This window comes from Triturus cristatus, chromosome 7 (assembly GCF_964204655.1).
Source record: "Triturus cristatus chromosome 7, aTriCri1.1, whole genome shotgun sequence".
Lineage (NCBI taxonomy): Eukaryota > Metazoa > Chordata > Amphibia > Caudata > Salamandridae > Triturus > Triturus cristatus.
The window spans coordinates 1,197,124,005-1,197,150,702 of NC_140590.1; the positions used below are offsets into that span (position 1 = coordinate 1,197,124,005).

Genomic DNA, 26,698 nt, shown 5'->3' on the forward strand with positions numbered 1-26,698 from the left:
TTTTACCACGTTTTAGGGAAAGTGTAGAATCACCTTAACAGCAGTGGTTAGCAGCAATAAAGTGCACAGAGTCCTAATGGCAACAAAAACAAATTCAGAAACAGGAGGAATGAAGGTAAAAAGCTTGGGGGTGACCCCGCAGAGAGGGCCTAGTTCAATACATGTGTATATATTGTAGTGAATGGAAATTTGTTCCTTCAAAACACCTATTAAGAGGCTGATTGGAAGACATCTTGTGATAAAAACAATATCTTGTCAAACATTGTTATTTTATTCCTGCAAAACGTTTGACAGCAAAAACTAAACTTGAAACTAAAAAGAAGCTGTAAATATTGACGAGAGACTAGAAACAGATGCAGACTGATGGTTTGGTCTACTCTGTTTATGTAGATTCAGAAAAAAAGCTGCTTCACAATACCACTCCCAGTATCAAGTACAGACAGCAATAAAAGCCTTAAAAATACTTTATTTATCTGCAAGTGAAGCATATCTACGAAAAAATTCTACACAGTGACAGCGGTATATATGACCTTCAGATCTAGTAGATTATAGGGTTCAGAATGGTTACACAGATCAGTAGTGGAGGAAGTTGGCAATTAGACCCTGCCCCGGAAATATTAACATTACACACTTTCAATGTCATGTGCCCAGAATCTCAATGTTTGCTCAAGTGTAAAGAAGTCAAGTCTCCAGGTTCCAAAGCAAGAACCCTAGCCTCTAGGACCACCCATCTCTCTTTTACAGATTTGAGATAGATTCAGTCTACACCACAACCATTGACAGAATCTGGAATTATTACAGATAACCCAAAGGACAATGACTTCATATTGCTCTTTGTTAAAAAATTTAGCAAGTATTTTATCTACATTTGATGCTTCAGTACTTTCTGAGTTGTGGACATAAACACAGATGGTGCGTAGCTTTCAACAGTCATCATCGTGGGCACATGGCATGTCGCCCACCATCCACTGGCAAAGTGACACCGGTTATATTTGATGCAGCATCTGATGCAAGGAATGCGATGGCTTGGGCAACTTCCTCAACTTTTCCAGGTCTTCCAAGAGCATGAGTCTCCTTGGTCCTTTCCAAAAACTGGAAAGTAAAGAAACACAGTGAGGGGAGGACAAATTGACAATGTTAGGCATTTGGAAATCAGAAGAAAGCAGAGAAAGAAGATAAGGTGTCGATAATATCCCAAAATATGAATTCAAAGAATGACAGATAGGGAGGTAAAGAATTAGAGCAAGACTATATAGACATGGCAGAAAAGGGAACAAGCATAAGGGGATGGAGGAAATATTACTAAATGGATGATAATCGCAGAGCTAAGTGAGAAGGATGACGTGTCAGGAGTATGGACACTGGACAGTGAGAGTGACAAGATTGTGGGATAACTGAAGCTACAGGTAGTATAACTGAGTGATGGAGAGAAAGATGAAGGTTTCAAGTAATTGCTAAGAGAGGAACAGCAGAGGATTATGCCACATTTTGAATTCAGCCATGGCACTAACTGTTAAGTAACAAAATACATAGCACAGCCTCAATCAAAACTGGTGGAAGAGCACAACCGCAGCTATACGGCGGGACCATAGATGAGATAGAGAGAAAGGAATGCAGGGACAAATAAAGAACATAGGAGAATAGGCTTGACTTAGTGTCCCCACCCTGCATGGCGAAGGCTGATGAAGCATGAACAGCACTCAACGTTGTCCTGACCATGGCAGCCAGTGAACACCGAGACCAATGGATATGAGGCAGAGTAGAATCTCAGGGTGTGATATGAATGGCTATTGCTATTATGCTGATGCTAATTTTTTTGTTTAACAAGAATGTAAACAATAATGAACGAGCATAAAGGCATTACAATCTGCCATATGCAACCACGTGCATTAAAGCAAATGACTGTTTTTAGGTCACACCTACACAGCGCATGTGTTGTGCAGCAAGAAATATTGTTTACAATTCGGTGGGCTTACAACTCACCCAGAGCATACCATTGGTTGTTTTCATTTTCACTCTCATTTTCAGTCTATCAACTGCTTAGCGCCTGCAGGCTTCTCTTCCTTTCAAGTGTTAGCTACTTCCTGGAGCATGGACCAAGTACTTGTGTTCATCCCAGTCTTTGTTCTTCCTTGTCTTTTTGCAACCTCCTATTTTTGTTATACACGGTTTTGTATTATTGCTGGCTATGCAATGTGCTTTCATACTGATGCTTTACTTACTTACACCCACAACTGTACTACTCTATGACACTCTACTCCACTTTATGGCACTCCACTCTACAACACTTTATGCTAAGCCACTGCACTCTATACTAATCTAATCTATGTCACGTCACTCAGTTACACTCCAGTCTATGCAACACCACTCCACGCCATTCAACTCTATGCCATTGCATTCCACGCCACTCCATGCCACTCTTCTTTGCTCCACTTCACTCTACATCACTCTACTCTACTCTTCTCTACACCACTCTCCTTTACGACAGTCCACCAAACTTTATGCTGTACAACATGGCTAAAAGACATCAACATTGCCAATAGCTCTCACATAGGCGAGACCTATTGGCTTTGACAATGTCTACTCCTCTTTTTTTTGCAACGCACCATTTTTCTAAATGAGCGTTTCGGTATTAGTGCTGGGCGCGTAATGTGCATTCCTACTGATGCTTCAGTTACTTACACCCACACCTATACTAATCTGTAGGACTCTACTCTATGCTATTCCACTCTACGCCACTGTATTCTATGCCAATCCAATCCATGCAATGCCACTCCACTCTATGCAACTCTACTCTACTCCACGCCACTCTATGCTCTCCATTGTACGCCATTCCACGCCACTCCACTCTATACCAATCTACTATAAGCCACTCAACTCAATTCCATTCCTGTCTACGCCACTCTACAACATCCACGCCACTCCACACTATGCCACTCTACGGCACTCTAACCCACTTCAGTCTTCACCACTCTACGCTATGTCACTCCATTTCACTTTAGGACGCTCCACACCACTCTACCCTATGCCAATCCACTTTAGGCTACTCTACACCACACCACTCAATGCCCCATCTCCAACTTTTAGCCATGCTGACCATCAGCCATGCAGCTGTACAAGATGGCCAAAAGACACTGCAAAGTAAATACCTCTCACATAGGGATACTCATTGGCTTTGCCACTGCTTGTTTTTAATTTACATGTATCCCCAAAAAGACATTCATAAGCAACATTTATAATTATTCCATGTGTGTGTCAGCCAGATGCGGACAGGCACAGTACTAAACAACATCTGTAAAACTATACATGCCAGGAGCCGCTTCTTCAGCTTACCCTCAGCACATCTTCAGCAGAAAAATTCATAAGGAATAAAAACACAGTAACAAACAAATATATTGGCTAGGGTCCGCATAGACAGTGCTCACATCATGATGCCATGAAGATAGAGTTGCCAGTCATTACTGGCAGCAGAAATAGGTAGCCAAAGGGTGAGAATAAATCTCATGAGGAAAGAGCAGTATGCCCCAGCTCAACATGGCAGCGCTTTGGTCAACAGTTAAAATGACATTAGCAACTTAGAACATCAAATGTTTTATGATGGTGTCCCAGTTGCTTGAAGGCTGGCTAGGCTGCTCAATAACAGGGTATCAAACCTAATAAAACAAGTCCAAGTTTACCAATTGTACAGAGATAAAGTTTGCACGTTGCCAGACTCATAATAGTTTATAATCCTAAACTCAATAGAGGAAAGAAATCAAGTAAATATAAGCAATTATCCATTCTGCAATGCCTCAAACACTAAAGACACAACTATCCACCAGCCATTGCTGCATTATATGAGCGTCTTACCTTGGTGTATTGTTCTTCAGTTAAACCTGCACGCCTGTGTACATCTGTAACGATCACTCCAGGGCTGGCAGAGCATTAACAGGAAAGAAGACATGTTGTGATTGTTCTAAGTGCAATGCTCCATATATACTCCTTCAGTAGGTTTATTCAAAGACGTGCTTACCACACAGCGTTCACACGGACTTGCTTGGAGGCTAGTTCTGCAAAGTGACGAAAGAAGCTGGTCAGAATCCGTCAACAGTGAAACGAAGGAACAGAGTTAATCTCACAAGAGCAACATTACCCGAGTATCCAACTTTTATGAGGTACTTCAACTATTCCCATACCGAGAGATCTTAGGTAAAATTTACTTATTTATTCATATAATGTATTTGTAAAGCACGTCACACAGCTGGAAGCTGTCTCAGAGCGCTAAGAGTGGGAGGACAAGGAGGTGGCAGTAACACTAATGGTACTCCAGAATGGCACTTGGATACACCTATTGGCCACTGTGGGATCACGACAGGTGGCCTCTGGCCTTGAGATGATTAGTAGGGTGTGGCTTTGAGAGGATTAGTAGGGTCTGGACTTTGGCATCTTCTCTCCCCACCAAATGAATTTTGAAGTACTGCGAGATGAGATTTTAGGCAAAAGATCCTTCATGGGAAAGCGACTGAGCGGGTGACTAGATCCCCTGCAGAAAATACTGTTGAACAAGAAACCAGCAGGACAACGTTAACTTCATCCTGTTGACTCAATGACACTTGGAACACACTACTCTAGCCTTGTGCTTTCATTAAATAACCGTATGTTGTACATCGCTTGTACCAATCAGGCTAATGCACCAGCTTATAATGCGTCTGTAACAAGAGCATGGAACTCAGGCACTGTATCCCTAGTGGAATGAGGTCAGTAAGTAACCCTATATATATGATTTGTATAAAACTAAGTCATTTGGTTACAATTACAGCATTGTTTTGTTATTACAAGACTTGGTTACCCCACTGGAGTGAAAGCATAATAAAAACGGATTATTAGCACGCGAGGTACCCGAAGACGAGTCAAGCATGTGTCACATTTGTCATTAATTTGCTGTGCCAGTATAGGATATTCCAATCAAATCTGGCAAAAACATGAATCCAAGGCCTGGAGAAAGAAAGATGGGGGTAATGCTGAAATCTACCATACCCGGTCAGTGTTGTAGGTCTTGCTGAGTAGTAGGCACTCTTATTTTCCCATATACCTCAACTGTGCTCCTCTGCTAGGAACACAAGGTGTGCAAGTGTAAAGCCTAAGTCGAAAGGTAGAGCCAGATTGATTGTGTTGCTTTGTAAAACGTTCTCAGATTTACTACAGACCCATTAGTACTACCACGCTTAGACATATACTCAGGTTATGTGATCGAAGGCGAGAAATCGAATAGTTTCTTACCTGTCGGTGTAGTTTTGCAGCTTGAAGAATTTTCTGGATTCACTGTGCTGTGCATTATTCTGCCATCTAATGGTTGAGTCCGGAATTGTAGTATTTTCCCTTTTTTTTTTGGGTGTTGGTAGGCGTCGTTAACCTAGTACCATTAGGTGCCCTTCTGTGCCGTCAACAGAAGCCCCACCTTTGGTAGCCATCTTCAGATTCTTTTTTCTTTGTCATTTGTTTCTATTCTTCCTCCTTATGGTTCTCTTCCTTGGCAGAGGAAGGTGGGTTCGCTAGTGAATCCAGAAAATTCTTCAAGCTGCAAAACTACACCGACAGGGAAGAAACTATTTATTTTGCAGCGTTAATCTTTTCTGGGATTCACTAGCAGAACCGAATATGCATATATCACTATGCTTTGCATAGACTTTCTAGCGATTTGCTAGTCTAGTGGTGGCTGGGTGGAAGATAAACTTTGGTTTGTAAATAGATGCTATAAGACCCTCTGTCCTACTTGTGCTTCCTTGTTCATTTTAATGTCCACACAGTAATGTTTAGTGAATGTGTGTACCGAAGACCATGCTGCAGCCATGCAAGTGTCTTGAATTGGAGTGTTAGCAAGAAATGCAATTGTTGCTGCTTTTTTCGTAGTTGAATGCGCCTGTGGCGATTCCTGTAAAGTTTGTCCTGCTTGCTTGTGGCACAGTTGTATGGCTTGTGCTATCCATCTTGCGATTGTGTTTTTGGTTACTGGTCTTCCCAGAATACGTTTTGCAAAGGATAAGAATAACTGTTTTGTTTTCCTGTATACTTTAGTTTTTCCCACGCAATACATGATTGCTCTTTTTGCGTCAAGTGTGCGTAAATCTCATCCGCTTTGTCCTTTGGATTTTGAAAGAAACTTAGTATCTGTATACTCTGATTTATGTGGAATTTTGATACCACCTTTGGCATGAATTGTGGATCTGTCCTCATGACAATTCTGTTACTATGTATTTGAAAGTAGGGTTCCTGTAGTGTTAGTGCCTGTAGTTCGCTAACATTACGTAGTGATGTTATTGCCACTAAAAATGCTGTCTTTATTGTAAGCATTTGCAGTGTTGCTTTGTGCAGTGGTTCGAAAGGTGCCTTCATTAATTGTGCAAGAACAATGTTTAGATTCCATGTTGGTGTTCTTTTTGCTCCTTCCAGGAACCGTTTGACCACCTTTGAGGTGAAGAAACTCTTCCCTGTTTCCCCTCTTGTGTACGTGACGATTGCTGCTAAGTGTACTTTTAGTGATGTAAAGCATAATTTACTTTGTAGTAAATGTGTGAGGTATTTTAGCATTGTTCTTTCTCTTGTGATTTTTGTTGAGAGACGTTTTTCAAGACACCATTGTGTGTATCTTTTCCATTTTGCTGTGTAACATTTTCTTGTTGTCGGTTTTCTAGCTTCTCTTAGAACAGCCATTGTGCTTTCGGGTAGTTTGAGATGTGCGAATTCTAAGTCTTAAGGAGCCATGCTGCTAGGCCTAGGCTCTCTGGCAGTGGGTGAAGTACTTTCCCGTCTTGCATTGTTAGCAAATCTTTTCTTGTCAGGATTTTGTGCATTGATCCCTGCGAGATTTCTATTAGTTCCGAGAACCATGTCTGTCTGGCCCATTGTGGTGCTATGAGAATCATTGTAATCCTGCTGATTCTACATTTGCTGATTACTTTATTCAGTAATGGTATTAGGGGAAAAGCGTACGCAAATATCCCTGGCCAGTCTATCCATAGCGCGTTCCCCAGGGACTGGTTGCAGGGTCGCCTTGATGTGAAGTTTTGGTATTTTGCATTCTGGGGTGTTGCAAATAGGTCTATCTGAGAAGTTCCCCATTTTTTGAAATTTTTTTGCACTTCTATTTGGTTCAGTTCCCACCCGTGGGATGCTGCTGTTTGTCTGCTCAGCCTGTCTGCTTCTAGATTGTCCTTCCCTGGTAGGTGTATTACTAACATATTTATTCCTTTTGGGATTGCCCATCTCCACATCTGCTGTACTAGATTGGATAGTGCTACAGAGTGAGTCCCTCCTTATGTGTTTATGTAAAACATAGTTGTAGTGTTGGCAGTTTGTATCAACACCTTTTTCCCATACAGCTCTTTCTGAAAGGCTAAGAACACGGTCTTTAGTTCCAAGATATTGATGTGTTTCACCGCATCTTGTGGTGACCACAAACCCCTTATTTTGAGATTGTCCATGTGTGCTCCCCATCCTATTAGGGACGCATCTATTGTTATGGTCACTGTTGGTGTTGGAGGTGTGAAAGGTCTCCCCTGTGCTATATTTGCTCTGCTCCACCATGCCATCTCCTAATGAACCTTGTTTGTGACAACCACTAGATCCTCCCAACTCCCTGTAGCTTGTGACCATTGTATTTGGAGCCATTCTTAGAACAGACTCATGTCTAGACGGATATTGGGAACTAAGTGAATGCATGATGCCATCATTCCTAGTAATTTCCCCACTGTCCTCACTGTCAGATGATTCCCCTTCTGGTATAGGTGAGTCTCCTTTAGCAGAGCTGTTATCCTTTTCTCGTTGGGGAATGCCTTCCCTAACACAGTGTTTATTTCTGCGCCCCAGAACACTTTCTTGCGTTCCGGTTCTATTGATGACTTCTGCTAGTGTATGGAGAATCCCAGCTGAACTAGTGTCTCCATCATTTGCTGTATAGGTTGTTTGCATAGGCTGTATGAGTTTGCTCTTACTAACCAGTCGTCTAAGTAGGGATAAACATGAATTCCTTGCCTTCCCAGATGTGCTGCTACAGCTGCCAGTCACTTTGTGAATACCCTTGGTGCTGATTTTAGACCAAAAGCCAGTACCTTGAACTGGTAGTGCTGTTTGTTTATGACACATCTTAAGAAACGTTTGCGTTTTCTGTTCATTGGGATGTGTAAATACGCATCCTTTAAGTCTACTGTTGCCAGGTAATCTCTGTTTTGCAACTGGGGTAACACTTCTTGTAGTGTAGTCATTTTGAATCTTTGCACTTTTATAAACTTGTTTAGAAACCTTAGGTCTAATATTGGCCGTAATGTTCCATCCACTTTTTGAATTAGGAAGTATGTTGAATATACTCCGTTGTTCTTTTCTCTGTGCGGTACATGTTCTATTTCATGTTTTCTCTGAAGTTCTTTCACCTCTTCGACCAAGTGAGATAGTTCTTCTTCTGAATGTGTCCTTTGTCTTGCCCTCCTGAGCGGAGGCTGTTTCGCTAGTTCTATACAGTAACCGTACTGTATTATGTTTAGAATCCACATGTCGGTGGTTATTTCTTTCCACCTTTTTAGAAAAATTGTTAGTCTGCCTCCTACTGGAGTGGTATGTTGGAGGAACTGTAAATTGGTGTCTATTTGTTCTGTTAACTGCTTGCTTTTGTTTATATGTACTGTCACTGTTGGTCTTTGTGAGAGTACCTCTGTGTGAGTGAAGTCACTTGGTAGAGTTCTGTTGTCCACCCCTTTTTGTCTGACCTCTGGCAGGGGGGCGCCCTCGAAAGGATCCTCTTCCTTGATTTTGCCAGCTTTGTTGCTGTCCCGGTTGTGTGTTCTGGTTCCCGGCGTGGTATGTTTGCTGGTAATCTTGGTGTGAGGTAGTAGGTTGTTGCATACCTCTTCCCGCTGGCCTCCTTGATGGTGTGCCTCTACGCATACCTCTGAACTGCAGGGCTCCCATGGATCTTGCGGTTTCGTTGTCCTTTTTTAGTTGATTTAGTTTTTCATCAACCACCGTTCCAAACAATTGCTCACCTTTGAATGGAGAATTAATGATGTTGCTCTGTACTTCTGGCTTGAAACCCGAGATTCTGAGCCATGCATTTCTCCTTTCCATTATGCCAATCATCATTTGTCTGCTAGCTGTTTCAGCAGCATCAAGGGCAGATTTTAAACAAGTGTTTGCAATGTTCTTGCCTTCTTCCACCAGGTGGCTTGCTCTTTTTAGGAATTGTTCTGGTAGGTTTTGCAACAGTTCCCCTACCTCTTCCCAGTGCTGATACGCATGCCTGTTGAGCAATGCATTGGAATTTGCAATGTGCCACTGGTTTGCTGCGCTTTTCTCCACCTTTCTTCCTACGAGGTCCATCCTCTTACTTTCCTTGTCAGGAGGTGGTCCCACTGTAGTAAGCATATTTGCCCTTTTCCTTGCTGTCGAGGCAATCATACAGTCAGCTGGCACTGAACCCCTGATGTATAAAGGGTCTTTAGAGGAGTGTTTGTGTTTTTTCTCAGACCTTGGTGTTATAGCCTTGCAAAGAACAGGCTCCTTGAATGCCTCTTTCCCCTGGTCTAATACACTAGGTAGCATTGGTAGGAATTGGTTCCTAGATTGTGAAGGCATCAAAGTCTCCAATAAAAAACAGGATTGAGGTTTTTCTTCCTCTAGCTGAACCCCATATGTTTCTTCAGCCTTCTTTATAACCTGGTTATACATGCCAAAGTCATCTGGGGCGATGGCCTCCAAGGATGATTCTACAGACTCTTCGGGCGATTCGGCGTCAAGGTCTTGCCACTGGGACTCTTGAGTCTCTGAGTTCGACGATTCCGCGTAAGCTTGTTCATCTTGTTCGACATCTTCCCCGAAGAAGTAAGAACCTTCATCATCTTCTTCGATTATTTCTGGGGTTCTTGGTGGTATTGTTTCTTCGGCAACCCCTTGGGTTTTGGTTTCTCTTGTTTTCGGCGGTATCTTGAATTGCTTCAAGCTGTCGTCGAAGTCTTTTTTGCATTGAAGGATATTCAGCATTTCGGCTTCGAGCCTTCTTTTTTTCTCAATCTCGGCCTCGTGTGTTCCGGCACCTAGATTGTCCGCTTTCCTTTTTTCGACTGACGACGCCGAAGCGGTCGTCGATGTTTGCTTCAGTCTCTCTTTTTTCTACACCAAGGCATCCTTCTCCAGACTGTCATTCGACGTCTTGATTTTTTCGAGGACTTTTGCTGCTCCGGAGTCCTTATCCAAGTATCCTATGGTCTGTTTTGGTTTGGATGCAGCTACGGTCGCCGAATGCTTCGATGCCGAGGATCCTTTTTGTGTTTTTGAGTCTGAGTTTCGAGACTCTTCTAGTTTTTTCGAGGTCGACAACTTACCTGCTTCGAAGTCTTCCTCTTGACTTCCACGACCAAAACTTCTGTTTCCTCGTCGCCTTCAGGTCCTTCGGTGACGTTGTCCTCCTCCTCACGGGAGAGGCTCAGGTCTCACAGCGATGGCAGTGGTCCTTGGCCCTGCATGTTGTAACTGGCTCGTCGCTGCCTTTCTCTTACCCTCAACGTCTTCGGGGCGATGACGGAGCAGGCGTTACAGTCGTCGCTTCGATGGTCCAGCGGCAGGCACAGGTTACAGACCAGGTGCTGATCCTTTTCAGCGTATTTGTGGTGGCAGTTTTTACAAAACTTGAATGGCGTTTTGTCCATTACCGCACCCAGAGAGCCCCCTGCATTCGCATTATCCGGTCGTCAACGAAGTTCTAGATTTCTTTTCTTCGCCAAACTGCGGTCGTCATAGATTTAAAGATACAAATCGAAGACTCCACTCTACCGGTTTTCCCAATTATTTTTCTCAGTTTTACCACGAGTCTTCTCTCTAATCTCAGTAGCTTCTCCGTATCGATCCAGACCCAATGGCGGAAAAAATAATCTGAAGATGGCTACCAAAGGTGGGGCTTCCGGAGGAAGCCCGTCGACGTCACAGAAGAGCACCAAATGGTACTACGTTGTCAACGCCCACCAACAACAAAAAAAAGGGAAAACACTACAGTTCCGGACCCAACCACTAGATGGCGGAATAATGCACAGCATAGTTAATCCAGATAAGATTCACGCTGCAAAACACAATTTACTACATACAAGAGATACTCAGCTGATGCGTCACACCTGAGAATGAGAGCTGGCACCGATGAATAGGTCTCTCTCTGGGAGGCCTGTCTCTGATATCAGAGAAGGTAGCCCAGGCACCAAAATTTCCCCTTTGGTAGATATCCAGCCATATGAGGTCTGAAATCAGTCCAGGGCTGACTACAGCCTCCTGGAGATTCTGTCCTCTCTCTAGTGAAAAGTTTAATTCAGACTCACAGGTATTAACTGGATGAAAATATAATTTATACCAAGATGCTTATGTTGTAATCCACACCTAGCCAAACCTGCGTGCAGTATGTGGCCAAAGATGCAATCCTGCAAGCACGAACTGCTCGTCATGGATGACAATATGCACCTTGGGCTTTCAGATCAGGATTCAGTCAAAAAACAAGCATTCCCTAAAAACTTAGAGATAAAAAAATAAACAAACAGCACATAATTTATCAATGGTGACCAGTGATGTCTTAGATAAATCCTTTCACACAGAAATTGAAGGTTGCTTTAACTACTTCACTGCAATGCACTCCATCAACAGCTAGGTGCATACTACTAACTATAGTAGGAAGTCTAAAGTAACCATATCAGCAGACAGGGTGACCCACAATGCATACATGTAGAGACCAGGATCTTTTCTAATAGCTAGCAAACACATGTAGGCAAGGAGATTGATTTGCAGATCTAGTAAGTTCTTTGCTCACGTCTATGACCATGTCACAGTTGATGTCAGCAATGATCTTATCAATGACTGATTTGTGTTTTCTTTATACACATCATGTGTGAGCTCCTGGCCAATGCATTGGGGAATTCAGGATGAGTAGCTCACTATAACTGGTAACAAGAACGACTGGAGTGATGTGATCAGAAGAGGATCAGTCATTCACGAAGGTTTCAAATGCCTGACGGTCATAGCCAAAACCCCACCAGGCATATCCAAAGGCTGTGACCAAGCAAAAGCGTGGTAAGTGACTGAGCGCAGCACTGTCAAAGTTAATGCCGTACACCCAGAGCCTGGTGGAGTCAGCTGATGGCCACGCCCACGCGGTTCTTGAGGGAGAGGTGCAGGAAAAAACAATTAAGGGGGTTTAAACCTAACATCACTGGGGACATCACATATGATGTTAGCAATTAAGGTCTACTAAAAATTAGTGACGCTGAATTATGCAGGATGACAATGTGATATAGGTTACTGATTGCATTGTGATCTGTGTTACTATGTATCCGCAAAGCAATATTATAAAAACCACAAAAGGCAGCAGTACTATTGGTTGTTACTGTGTCCCCTTGTTGCAACTTTATATAGATAACGAAGGCTACCATGTCATTAATATCATAAGTAGCAGGTTACAGTTGCCCTATCTTGGACAAAGTCTGCACTGTTGCACCATTGACCAGATAAGTATCATCACCACCACAACAATGATAGGGAAGCTAAGCTGGAAGATATTATTTACCAATAGTGGGTCATATCGTAAGTATGGAGTAATTAACAATATGTGAAGATTCTGCGTTTAAATAACATTGATCATGTGATAACAAGAATGGTGTATTTAAGGCAATTATGCAGAATAAGACACCATTTTAGGCACTATGATAAAGCCACTTAGATTATGAAATGGGCCTTGTTCATTACTAACATCCGTAAGGACACCTGCTGGAAGTCAATGGTACAGTAGCAATGATCCACCAGGTAAAACAACCGCAGTGACCTCAAGACACAGTTGGTGGTACTGCTACTGGTCTGCTTTTCCAAACTGTGGCTACATCACGTAAAAGGTATTTGTAATTTGGGCATGATTCTCTATTTGGTGTTAGTAACAACAGTCTTTTGATATGTATTATCTTTCTAAATACATACTTTATGTTTTGGGCTGCATGTTTTAATGTATGTAACATCTCTCTCGATAATGTCATAATTGTATTCATTGAAATGTTTACTCAATGCCTGCAAAAATCGATGACAGGTATAACCAAATGTAGACAATGAGGTAGTATTTCTTTCAACTCAGATTCAGTTTAAAATCCGTTTAGTGATTGTCGTAGAATATTAAGAAACACAATTTAAGAGGTATCTACGTTGTTTGATTTGATAAACAATATTTGAATCTTGACCTAGAATCTGAATTGATGAGATGTTCAAGCCCCATCAGACATTTTGTAGCTCATTAACTACATTTCACTCGTTTACAAACCTCATTAGGAAATTAGCTGTTGAGGTCATGTACAGGCAAGAGGTGAACATCCCGAACCCACGGGCTCCAGGCCACCCTGCAGAAAAGCAAATATGCAAAGGCAAGATCCTTCGTTGGTTCTCCTCTTACCTGTCAGACTAACACCAGTTCATTCACATGAGAATCTCTGGGTTCAAGTAGATCCCAATCACCTGTGAAGTTCCTAGGTCGCATCTGGACCCATTCATCTTCAACCTCTACATCACATAGGGCGCTATTCACTGATAACAGCAATCAAAATTCACCAATATGACAACAATGGTCAATTTTTCTAGAAAATCTCCTTCTTGCCAGACAACCAATTCCTTGGATATGGTCTGCCCACATCCAGAGGTGAATATCCACTAAAGCATTATTCTTGTTATTTGTAACGAACCTGGCTCAATAACATGAACCATGACCGGGTTGAACCCCAACTTTCCCCCAATGCCAAGACACTTGAATTCACTCTGGACACCAATCTCACTTTATAGGACATATTGCCAAGAAAAGAAAGACTGTTTGGTTCCAGGTCTCTCTCCAAAGGAAAGTGAAACCATTCCTCCCAGAAAGCAACTTCAAAACTACTGTTCAGTCCCTCGTACTTTCACATCTGCACAGTGGCGAGGCCTTGTTCTATGGCTTCCCCTGCACACCACACCAAGTCTCATTCATGACCTGAGGAAGTATCACTCCCATACTCATGGAGCGTCACTGGCTCTCCTTGCCTGACCACCCAATCTTCAAAGCCAGCTCATCTTTTAAAAAGCCATCATGACCAACACCTCTGCCTTTATGGCATTTCGGCACAGCCAGATCACCAACAAACTGGAGGCAAGCAGGTGCAAAAAACAGAGAAAGACAAGGCAATAAGCACTGTTCACCATACACAAAGGATATGGAGCAATCTACTTGCACCCATCAAGACTGGCCCAGCCCTGCACCAATTTGGGAGTGAGCTGAAGACATGCCTCTTTTAAAGAGCACTGCATCACAATGCTGTAACATTGCACCTCTGTAAGAACACCCTGTGAGAAATGGAAAACTCACAGGATTCCGGAGTCAGATTTCTGATTTGTGAATCCTTAACACCTAAAATGGCAGCCATTATCAGTACGGTGGTCCCCAGCAACAATTTTAGATGGTGGCAATTCCAGGCAGAAATCAGACTTGAAATTCCAATGCAAGCATCAGGTTCTGCAACAGGCCTTGCCCTGCAGCCAGCCGTGGTGGGTGCACCAGGGATTGGTTACCCGTGGAGGGCGGGGCATATGGACAGGCTACAGCCCAGGCCTTGGCGCCAGCCCCTGCAGTGTACGGTAGGGTTGGCTGCCGGCAATGTGTTGGGGGCAGGGCCTGCCTGCAGGGCAGCTTATGCAGGCACAACTTAATAAAGGCAACTAGGAGGTTTTAATATAAATATGCAAATACGTTATTGTACTTAATGCTAAGGAAAGCAGGTAGAACAATCTATATGCACAAGCCGGAAAGCACACAGGCCTTGAAACTATCTGTTTGAAACTACAAGACACTCACTGGCTTACAAGAAAAAGTGTAATAAAATCTAAACTAGCAAAACAGATAAAGAGGACTAAGCATGAGGGTTAGTAGTATAACACTGACTTTTTTTCCGGAACCCCTTACTCACCTAGAGCCGCACACCTCGTCAGTTGATCTATGGCTGATTTTGACATGCAGTAGGCCAGCACTCCAGGAAACTGCAAAGGAAAAAAAATATATCCAACATAAATATGTCATTATCAAGACTGATGCTACTGCAGCAGAAATTATATCCCATAAAGAATATTTTTGAACTAGCTCAAATTTACTATTTGGATGTTTCCCAGCCTGTTTACCTAAGAGGATGTTGAGGAACGGAAGATTAATAAAGATTAAGAAAGTCACAATTAAAAAAGGAGTCCATTTATAATAAAAAGGAAGCTTGAAGTCGTTACAAAGTACTCCTTTGGGAATACAGAAAAACCTCTCTTTATCCCTAACTTGTTTGCCAGAGGGCCTCTCTGGCAAATAAGTTAGGAATAAAGATATTTTTTTTTCACTTCCTCTTCCAGCATTTAAAAAACATATATTGGTTTATTTCTGGCAATAATTTAAATATTACACCTCTAGAACAAATTAAATGTGGAAACACTTCCTTCTATTCTTCATCCCCCCAATGAAGTGTTTGGGCCCCGGTCTGATACGGGTTCAGTAAATCAGATGACACAAACTCGAGCTTAGGTGCCAGTGTCTTGAACACAATACATTGTCTAACATTCAAGCTCATTTTAATTTATTAACAACGGGTTGACAGGAAGTGTGCATAGATATTTTATTATATACCTTCTCTAACTTTATCCCTATTCATCCATGATTCCTAGACCTTTTGGGAATCCTCTCCCTTCATATGCCATCTTCTCTGTTGCTATTCACCTGTCCATGTGATGGCCCCACTATTTCATTGTTGGTGGTAATGAGCTGCCCCACTATCTTGCTATATCTTTTTTTATTTGTAAAGCCACTAGTTTACAACCTGTTTTCGGCATCTATTTAACGCTTGTGTATCCAATATTCCCAGGAGTTTGCCGGCGCCTTCAATCCCACGTAGGAGTCCTATGTCATCTCTACTTCCCTGCCTACGGTCTCCAGTAGTCTCCCATAATTGAGCGACTCCACAATATATTAAGGAACATTCTCACTAAGCCACAGGTACACTGTTCATTCAATAGCCCCCAAAATGTAGCTGAACCCTTGATTACTAAAATCCAATGAAGGATTGGAAGGAAGGAATGAAGGATTTTAGCTGACTAGTCTAAAGTCAGATTTCTTCAGGTGTTGACATGTCCTGATAGCAAATTCTGAAAGACGTTAAGTTGATGAGTAACTGCTTTCTTTAACTACAACAGCCTTAGTTGTAAACACATTTACTTCCACTTATAACTGCCATACTGAATTGGGTATTCTGTATATTTCTGATATCATTAAAGCCCAACCTGTTCTCTTGTGTCACGGGATTTGGACTTCCCCTAAAACTGGATATAGTCGTGATATTATTAGCGACAGCATGAAGCTGGACAAGTCTACCGAGATCCCTTGGTTAAAATACATTAAAAAATTCATGTACGATCTCGGTCACCCTGAGTACTGTACCTCTCCAGGTTCCATAAATTCTGTCCCCAGGAGAGAGCTTAAAGGAATCTGTATGACACATCTGGAGGCAAATAGATTCACTCTTGAAGCAATTAAACCGTCGGTACAATCGCACCAACGGATATTACCCACTCACTGTATACAGCCATATATAAAGTACACCTTAAGTGGTTACGACAGATTTATACTGACTCGTTTCAGATTTGGGATTTCATCACATGATAAGCTTCCTAGAAACAAATAATTGGTTGAATAACCTATGCAGCTGCCCATGCGATAAACAGTCCCAGCAATAGACAATTCACGTGGTTTTAGTTTGCTAATTTTATAAAATGCAAAGAAGGAGATGGATCCTATCAAATTTAAGATTAGGGGGACGGTTACAATGTAGACCAGCGTTTTTATCTCTGCGAATCTTAGAAAATGAATGTTTTACAAATGCAATTGCCTCCTTTTTAGAAAGTACTGTGAAACTATTTCGGTCTAAAATTAATTGGGTTAATGTAACTGAAATTTCGTGATGAACCTAAACTCTGAGATATTGGATAATTTGTCACTATTGATATGAAATGTATTTGTAAAAATATGTGAGATGAAGTCTTTTAACTTTATTGTCTGCTTTTATGATTTTTCATACAAAAAGATCGAATAAAGCTTGTTTTGTTTTGATTTGATGAGTAACTGCCTTCTTTAACTAAAACAGCCTTAGTTGCAAACACATTTCTTCACTTTGAGCAGGCAGGTGGAGGAAATCAATTACAATGCGCAGACTGTAAGCTGATCACAGTGATTCAGTGAGATATGTTTCATTATCTGTGGCCCCTTACCTTCTTCACCTTATTGAGGCCTTGGAGGTCAGTGTGACCCGAACTTTAAACTTCAACGTCAAACTTTTGAATGGAGTCTACACAACAATGAATGGATTCATGGACCATATTTGTTTTTTGTTTTTTAAACTTTATTTTTAAGTTTTAGTCAAATTACCAATGCAGCATCAAAAAACAACAGTCGCAATATACAGTGCACAGCGGAAGGAACAAACTCAATTTGAACACAATAGCTAAAAGCAATCAGGAGTCAATCATCCAACCACTGAACAACGGAACACACCAGGCAGAACACAGTCACCCTTTCTGCCCCCTGGGGATCACACACATCTTAGATTTAAGAATATGCGCATGAGGGAACAACTTCAGGATCAGCAAATCTTTCTCCCAAGACCCTCCATGTGTCTAAGTCTTCCCCTAACTTGGCGTCCCTTCTGCTATTTTTCGTGTGTATTTTCTCTGCTAGAGTCCACGCTGCCACATCATTGTGCCAGTGTTATTCAGAAGGGATGCGTTGACCCATCCACATGGTAGCCACCCTACGACGGGCCAACACTATGCCATCTTGCTGCCTTTAGGTTTGGGAATGTTCCCCAGAAGGCAGAACTGTGGGGTGAGGGTACCGCACAAAGGAGTTTATCCACCACCTGGGCCCAGAAGTCATGGCTTGCGGGCACCTCCAGGCCATGAGCAGGTTAGTCAGCACTGCAAAGTCCGCAGCATGAGCACGCATCTAACTGGGTGCAAGTCAGCCAACAAAGCAACTGGGGCTTCATATAAGTGCACTGGAAGAAGTTATAATGGGTCAGCCTAAATCGGGCACTGCTAGACACAGTCTTGGTGAGGGCACAGACACCGTTCCAGCCGGCATTATATGGGAACACCTAAATCAGTCTCCCAGGTCAATCTACCATGTAAGGAACAACTCACATCATCCCCCTTTAACACTGTATAGCAGGGAAACCAGGTGGTGATAAGATCCACAGGACAGCAGGGTCCCCAGAGTGCCAGAGGCCATCGGCGCCATGGGGAATGTAGTCAAAGTCTGCCGGGCCAGCTCCGCCAACCCGGAGTAGTGTAAAAAATGTCCTGACCCCAGTGCGCAGGCAGCCTGGGGATCCTTGAATGAGATGAAGTGTTTGTTGGGGTACAAGTACCCCTGTGACTAACAGCACCCCTTCCTCCACACCTGAAAAGATATTTTCCTCCAAGTGTCTAATTGGCACAAGTATCCACACCGGTAGCTCTGGGTGGAAAGGAGCCCGTGAAAGAACCAGTCGTGAGCCTCTGCCTCACACATGCAGTCTGTTTGATCACATATGGCAAGGTGTCAGGTGCAGTGGAGCCCTCCATTAGTAACACCGGGAGCTCGGCACTGTCGACCATGCTGGACAGCAGATTCTTCTACCAGTTAACTCCGCCCTTCAGCAAGCGGGTGACATGCTGCATTAAAGTATAATAATAATAGAACTGCATCTGTGGCACCTCCAAGCCGCCTTTCTCATAGCCCCGTCTCAGTATGGCCAGGGTCACCCTGCTAAGTTTTCCAGCCCAAATTAATGAGGTGAGTATGGTGTCTAGCTGCCTGACATCCTTGAGGAAAGCAAACACAGGGAGTTCTGGATAGTGCACAGACAGCGCGACAGGAGCGCCATTTTATATATCGCATTCTGCCCAAGAGCAACAGTGGCAGTGAATGCCAGAATGCAACCGACTAGCACAATGAGTCGAGCACTTTGCCCATGTTGAGGCGTAGTTTCTCCCTAGTATGCGCCACCAAAACTCCCAGACAGCAGAAACAGTCCCACTTCCATTGCAACTCTATGTCAGGCAGGTGCTCCAACAATGCCGGCAGAGGAAACTGTAACAATTTATTTTGGTTGATTAGCAGTCCAGACACTCCCCCAAACTCATCCAACAGTCTTACCAGTTGGTACTCCTGTGGGGCCCTGAGGTGAAATAGGGTATCCTCGGCATATAAGGATAGGATATGTTGCGTGTCCCCCAGTACAATGCCCCTGTCCTGCAGTTCCCATCGGGCCCACACCACCAAGGGCTCCACGGTGAGGGCGAATAAGAGAGGCAACAGGAGGCAGCCCTGTTGTGTACCTCTGCCCAATAACCATCCGTCAGACAGTCTGTCCCATCAGCACTCTGGCACTGGGCTCGGTGTAGATTAGTCAGATCTATCCACGGAATTGTGGCCTGAACACCATGATGAATAGTACCTCTAGCAAGTTTCCCAGTCAACAGTGTCGGAAGCCTTTTACAAATCGAGGGAAACCACAGCCATCTCTTCATTGCTGCCTTCCACCTCGTGCGGCACGTTAGTCCCCTAAGGCTCATTCATGTGCTCCAGCCTTGAAATGAACCTGCATTGGTGCTCGTGTATAAGGCCAGCCATTAGCAGATTCAGTCAGTTGACCAAGAGCTTACAAAGTATTTTGATGTCTGAGTTGATCATGGTTAGCAGTCTGTACACCAGCGAGTCAGCTCTGTCCCAACCGGTTTAGGTAGCATGCAGATTTCCCCTTCCCTCATGGTAGGGGGCAGGATTTCCCTTCCCTTTGGTTTCCAGAAAGACCTCAAGGAGAGCCTGTGTAAGGACTCCAGAAAATCCCTGATAAAGTTCTAGCGGGCGCCCGTCCCCTCCAGGGCCCTCTGAAGTGCGAAGTAGGGTGTGGAGTCCAACTACTCTGCCACCCCCTCCCCAAAAGCTGGGGAAGTCCTAGTCTGCCAGGAATACCCATGTGCAGTCGCTGGAGATCCGGGGGCCTGCCCTGTACAACCTCTCTAGGTGATGATGAAAGGTAGACACAAGGTCAGCTCGAGAGCTCACCGCCCACCTTCTGCAATTGTCAAATGGGTCGTCAGCATTACCTAGGACTCCCTGTGGAGGATCCAGGTCAGCAGTCAGCACGATTCGTCGCTTTCCCTGTGCAATTGTTACCTATACTGTTTCAGTGTGTATTTGTCAAGTCTATCCCACGTCTCTGCTATATGCTGGTGCACATCTATCTCCTCTGTATGTCTGCTCTAATCATTCAAATCCATAGCTTGTAGATCAGCCAATCCTGCCTCCACCGCCAACAGGACAATCTAGAGCTTGCGCCTCACAATAATGTCAATCCCAGACATTTCCCTTGCAGCACCGCCTTCATAGCTTCCCATTCCGTAGCCCTGTGCTCTGTAGAGCGCCAGTTGAGCTCAATATAAACAGTCAATGCCTGGGACAGCGCCTCCCTTTCGACCACATCCGACAGCACCTCCATTGGGAACCAGCCATGCCGCTCTCCATTATAAAGTGCCCCTCAAATCTAATGCGCAGCAAACTGGTGTATGGTCAGAAATGAACCTCGCTAAGTGTGTGACAGACACTCTCCATGGGTATGCCTCCCACAAGCACCCTGTTCAATCTGCTGAACGTGCTATGTGTTAGGGAGTGGCATATATATGAAGGCTGCATCGGGTGGGGCGCAGGCCATGCATCTGCGATCCCTACGTTTCTCATTACCTCTATCAGGGCGTTGGTCATGTAAGGCTTGGTGCCCCTCCGGCGGCTGTCTATCAGGGCCAACGTCCGTCACACAGTTAAAGTCGCCCAGCCACAATATGGGTGTGTCTGCATCCTGACTAGCAAGATCTTGCACTCTGTGGAAAAAGGTGTGGATCATCAACGTTTACAGCATACGTGTTAATCATGGATATTTCCATACCGCCCAGAGTGCCCTGCAGTAGTATATATATCTCTGCCAGCTATGTCGCCCTCAGCGTATGTAAGGGAGAACAGCGTACCTGGAGCAACCAAGATCAGTACACCCCTAACATAAGTAGATTATGAAGCGTGAAAAACCTGGCCCGTCCACTTACGAGCTAACCGCTCCACCCCAGCATCGTTTAAGTGTTGCTCCTGCAAGCAAGCGATCTTGACTTTGTGTGTCTTTCCCTCAGGTCTTCCCCTGATAAAGTCAGTATCCACCTCTCCTAACGCCTAGATAGATATTTTTTCTGGCGTCTATCTTTTTTATGCCCCAATCTTGGAAGGGGGGGGCTGGCTGATTGCCCCCTGCCCTTGAACATAGTATTCTCTATACAGGAGATGACCAAAGCCATCCATATTAGTTCTCACAAGAAAGTCCCAGGGCCGGATGGGATCCCTATGGACATTTTTAAAGAAGATCCTGGGTTCTGGTCCCCTCTAAATGTTATCAATTCCCAACTTTCTGGCGTAAGTCTAGTCGTACCCATCTTTAAGAAGGAAAATACTCATAATCCAAAATGTTATCACCTGATTTCGCTTCTCGATTCTAGCACTAAAATAATCGGGAGAGTAATTTTGGATCGCCTCCTTCTTTGGCTATCTGAGAGCAATATTCTCTCTCCAGCTCAAAACGGTTTCAGGAAGTGCCTCGGCACCATGGAACAGTGCTTAAATTTCCATCTGCTTGTGGCCAAATATAAATATGCGATGGACAGCACTATCCAGTTGGCTATCTTGGAGATATTGAGTGCCTTCGATTGAATCCACAGATCCAAATTCTGGGACATTTTGGTCTCTTCGTGCCTAGAGGGCAACTTAGTTAAACCTCTATTGGTATCTTATGGCTACCGTTTCCGGTTTGGGGACCAAGGTGAGTGCACGCGCCAAATTAAAGATACCTGCGGAATCCGTTAGGGCTGCATCCCTGCCCCTTTTTCGGTCTCGCCTGACCCAGCGCATGCGCTGGTCTGGCGAGACATTTTGCGAGGGCTCCAAAAAGTGCTACCAGGCCAGCCTAGAGCTACAGTGCATGTGCGCGTGCGTCGCGCTTTACCGCGATTACTTTCACTTTCGCTGCCGCCCGGCCGCTTTGATGTTCTCCGTGAGGCTTCAATAGATTGCAGCAGTTAAAACAAGCATTGGCATAGCCAATAGGTCTTGCTTTTGGGACCTTAGAAGTGTTAAGTTATGCAACTGTTGCATGGCTAAACACTTATAAGGTCCCAAAGGCGAGACCTATTGGCTATGCCAATGCTTGTTTATTTCTCCTGTATGTTAGTGATCTTGAAAAGACCTTGGAGATAGACTGGGCGGATGTGCCGCGGGTTGTAACAAAATCGTATCTGCATTACTTCATGCATATACACAGTGGGCTTGGCTAGGACAGCAAATGGCCTCAAGAAACTGATCTCCAGCTTTGTGAAATTCCTGAAAGGGCTAGATCTAAAAACCCCTTTTTCAAAAAGTTTTGAATCGGTTTATGGCCTGAAGAACACCAAAACACAGACCTTTCATGAGGAGGGAAAGATGATAGAAAGGGTGAGTAAGTGGCCATATCTTAGACTGGTGTTTGATGAGGTTTGTAATTGGCCACCCTGTGTTGGGAATAGGTTAGAGAGGTTCCTGCTGGCCGTACTAGCTACTTTTTCATTCGCTGCCTCTAAACCTGTTGCACCCATACCAGAAATATACAATAGAAAATGCCTTCCAACTCTTACATATGGCATGGCGGTAGAGGGGAGTAGAGATGCTAGTGCCACTCAAGTGGAGGAAAATAGATTCTGCAGACGCCTGCTGGGGGTTCCTCCATCCACCTCGAACTTCTCAACACATTTAGAACTAGGCCTGGAATATGTGGAAGACCTAATAAACCTCGCCCGCTAGTACTTTGGTGTTCTATTTGGCAGACCAAGGAGGCTGAATTAAAACGGGCAATTATTTAAGATTGCCACTCCTGCAATTTTGGGTTAAAAATACCATGGCTAAAATATATATTAATTTTTTTAATGGTGCATGTAAAACTGTATCTTTTATGATATATTGGTAGGATTGAATAAAGATTGTTGATTACTAAATTGATTTTGTGCATTTGAAAAAGGAAAGCACCCTGTACCGTTTAATTTAGGAGCTCAGCCCTTGTACGTTCCACGTCAATAGTCGTCATCACCTCCCGCCATCCTGACTCGGGAGTAGGTGGCTCCCTCCCGCTCCCCACTGCACTACGACAAACCATCCTGGCTGCAATAACTCAAAAGAGAATTTTTGAGATTTAACAACACCCACAGACAAACTTAGCACAACATATGCCCCCCAAATATATGTGCCAGGACACATCATCCCCACTCCGTCCAACTGGGACAGATCACCTCCCCCCCCCGCCTCCCCATCCAACGGCTCAACACTGCAAAGTCAAGGGGGCCTCAGCCATCACGCCACAATACAAGGAACTACATTCCCTAACTGCAAAAATCCCCCAAGTCTCTTCAGTAGAGCTAGTGCCCCCTATTATGGGATGGCTCACAGATATCCAGCTGGCGTCAGCCATACTTCCATGCAGCCGTAAAGCATCCAGCAAGCAGCTGCCAACCCCATCCCATCTCACAATACACACCAAGGTTACGTCAAACTGAAGGAAGGCATATAATATACAGTGAGTTTAATTTGACAGCCTCTCAGTTTGCTTTGCGCCCTGGACACAGTCTACGGTGGTACCAAGTACGCCAGACTACGGTCTGGATGACAAGAGGGGGGCCACTCCTCCTCCCGCATCCGCGGATCATCTCCATCTGACTTCTGCATGGCACCGTCTTCTTGGATTGTTATGCATGGTTTGCCCGGCAGGCCAACACCCGGGGACCCCCACCCACTGCGAGGCCCAGCCTCAGAGTCCACTTGCACCTCTCCTGTGGGATGGAGCACCGCTGTCTTGTCACAGACCTTCAGCCATTCCCATACTTCCTCTGGGTGTTCTAAGAAGTCAGCCCTCCCCTGTGAAACGACTTTAAGTTTCGAGGGGTACAGGAGCGTGTACTTCAGCTGCAGTACGCAAGCTGTTGCTTGACTATAATGAATTTCATTCCACTGCTCCTGCAACTTTCTGGTGTACTCCGGGTAGGCGGCAATCTTCAGTTTTTCGAATGGGGAACCACCCTCTCCCTGGCAGCCCACAAATGCAATCCTTGCCACTGTAATTTATTATCCTGGCGATTATGGGCCTCGGAGGGTGGCACCAGGGCCTTGTGTGCAGACTCCACCACAAAGAACTCTGACAAGCACCACAGCTGGAGCCTCATCCAGGCTAACAGAAAGGTGTCTGCCGAATTCCCTACAACCCTCTCTGGGAACCCCAACATGCGGATGTTGCTCCTCAAGCCCGGCCTTCTGCATCTTACACTCTGCTCCAGCTCGCTGGTGACCATCGTTAGATTAGCTTTCCGTGGCTTCAGGGTGGAGGCCTCCCCCTGCAAAGCTTCAATGTTACCCTCGGCTATGGTCATCTTGTCAGCCACCTTCCGCAGGTCAACCCAGAGCAAATTGACATAGATGGAAACAGTTTCTATTTTTTTGCTCCAGGGCAACACGGGAGCCCTGGTTAGCCATCAGCAACTCAGCTCTTGAAGGTTCCCTCTCCCTCTCCGGTGACGTGCAAGCAGAGTTTGCCCTCCCCGCGTGTGATCTGCTGTGACGTTGTGCATTGCGTGATTGTATTGTTGGGAGTGCGAGCACACAGACTTGTCGTTCCCCAATGCTGGTCACCACTACAGTCTTTTGTGCTCATACACTCAATGAGTGGGGCACTACAGGTTTTTGGCAAATTTCGGCCCCTAACTCAAGTCTGGGCTCTATGCACGGTCCGGCCCTCAACACCCAGCAGCCAGAGCAGGAAATCCCTAGACATAAAGATGTAAGGCCTACCACAGCTCAGGTGCCACTGCGCCGCCTCCTGTGCGTGCCCTTTTGGATTACTTGGGCACCCCAGCTCCAGCCACCCTGCAGCCGTAGCTGAGGTGGCCGCGTCATAGAAGATTCATCTCTGCCAAGGCTCAAGTAGGCGGTTTAGCCCCCGGGTCCCGTCATAAGGCCAGGTGCCCTCCTCCGCACCACCTTGAAAAGGGCCTGCCCCAACGGACTAGCAGGAAATGGCCGGAACCACCGTGGGGACTCTACGGCTCAAGGCCACAATCAGTCAGACCAGCGCCAGTGTGGCCCCACTTCCAGACGCAGCGATGAATCCACAAGGCCAGCAATTTTCCAAGGTCGTTGCCTCTTTGATGTCTAGTCTGCTCCACCAAACTACTCTCCGAATCTTTCGCCAGCTGTATCTTGCACAGAGAAAGGGGCATCTCCCATAGTCAACTTCATCTTTACAACCCTTGTTTTTTAAGTTCTCCAGCATTCTGTACTCTGAGGAAAATTTACTGATGCTCTTTTAGCAACATCAGGATTTTTGGGGGATATTCTTCCATTGCTTGTGAGTTAGGTAGACATGACATAAGGAGCCCCATCCAGAACCTTGACCAATTTCTTCCTTTTATAGGGAGAACACTTAAAGAACAAAGGGCATTTTCTGTCAAGTGGAATAAAACTAAACTAAAGCACAAACTAAATGAAAATCCACATAAAAATCCCCGTACTTTCCAGTTGTTACCATTGTGGGACTGACAGATGCTCCTAAAATCATATATGTGGTGTTCCACATTGAGCCTGAAAAAGCTGATGTCTATTTGCCCTCATTTACTTTCATTTCTATTACATTTTCTTTTTTAAAAGGATTCCTGTTCTATGAATCATCAATCTAGTGCGACTTCAGGGACATTTCATGTTTCTTCTTTTCAAGAAAAATAAATAAATCTTATTCTGGTAACTCGCGTGCACGCACAAAATATTTTTTCCGAAGGGATTTATTTTTATTAACAGTGTTCTAGGGTCACAGACATCAAAAAGACTATTGAGTGTTTATGGCCCTCTGTGAAGGTCCCTTGATGGTAGACAGTAATGATTTTGTTTTTTCTCTTCTCAACTCACAGTGTTCAGGATTCTACCTGCTCTTTCCTTCCTTGACCCCTCAGGCTGACAGTGAAGGTTATCTAACCATTAACAGCTCTCTTACCATTAACTGGAGTTTAACAACCCAATGCAGTTTCACCGCTGTTGTGTACCTCACAGTATGATGTGTTTACTAGATCCATAAAGCAGAAACTTCACAAAATGATGTAAATGTCTACTTCACTTATGGAATTCGGGAAAAAGGGCTGTGAACTGGGCTGAGCCGATTTACTTACTTACAGACCCATGTGTCAGGGTCTGGAACCTCAGACTACTAACCAGACAGGGGAATGAGGTCCTGTACACGTGGTCACTACTTGACACCTGGTGTGTGGCCTGTAGGGTCTCTTCTGCAGCATCAGCCCCGGCAGTCAGGTAGCTATGGGTGTAGGCAGCACGGCTCACTGCCTGCTACACCAAAGGGACTCCATGACTACCATATCTGGAGGAAAGTTCCTGTGACAGCGCCTCAAAGTCTTGAAACCCCGGGGGTACATGTGTCAGCGCCTCAAAGTCTTGGAACCCCAGGGGTACATGTGTCAGCGCTTCAAAGTCTTGGAACCCCGGGGGTATATGTGTCAGCGCCTCAAAGTC

The 26,698-nt window shown here is 44.5% G+C and overlaps 1 protein-coding gene across 1 annotated transcript in view; it reads right to left on the reverse strand.

Moving 5' to 3' along the window:
• Positions 1-446: 446 nt before the first annotated feature.
• LOC146811590 (uncharacterized) overlaps positions 447-26,698 on the reverse strand; it is a 109,295-nt gene continuing 83,043 nt past the window's right edge. The window contains exons 5-8 of the mRNA XM_085618577.1: positions 14,970-15,039; positions 4,013-4,049; positions 3,850-3,913; positions 447-1,092 (exon numbers count right to left, since the gene is read on the reverse strand). Of these exons, the coding sequence (XP_085474703.1) occupies positions 934-1,092; positions 3,850-3,913; positions 4,013-4,049; positions 14,970-15,039 (330 nt within the window). The 3' untranslated portion in view covers positions 447-933. The remainder of the gene's footprint in view (positions 1,093-3,849; positions 3,914-4,012; positions 4,050-14,969; positions 15,040-26,698) is intronic.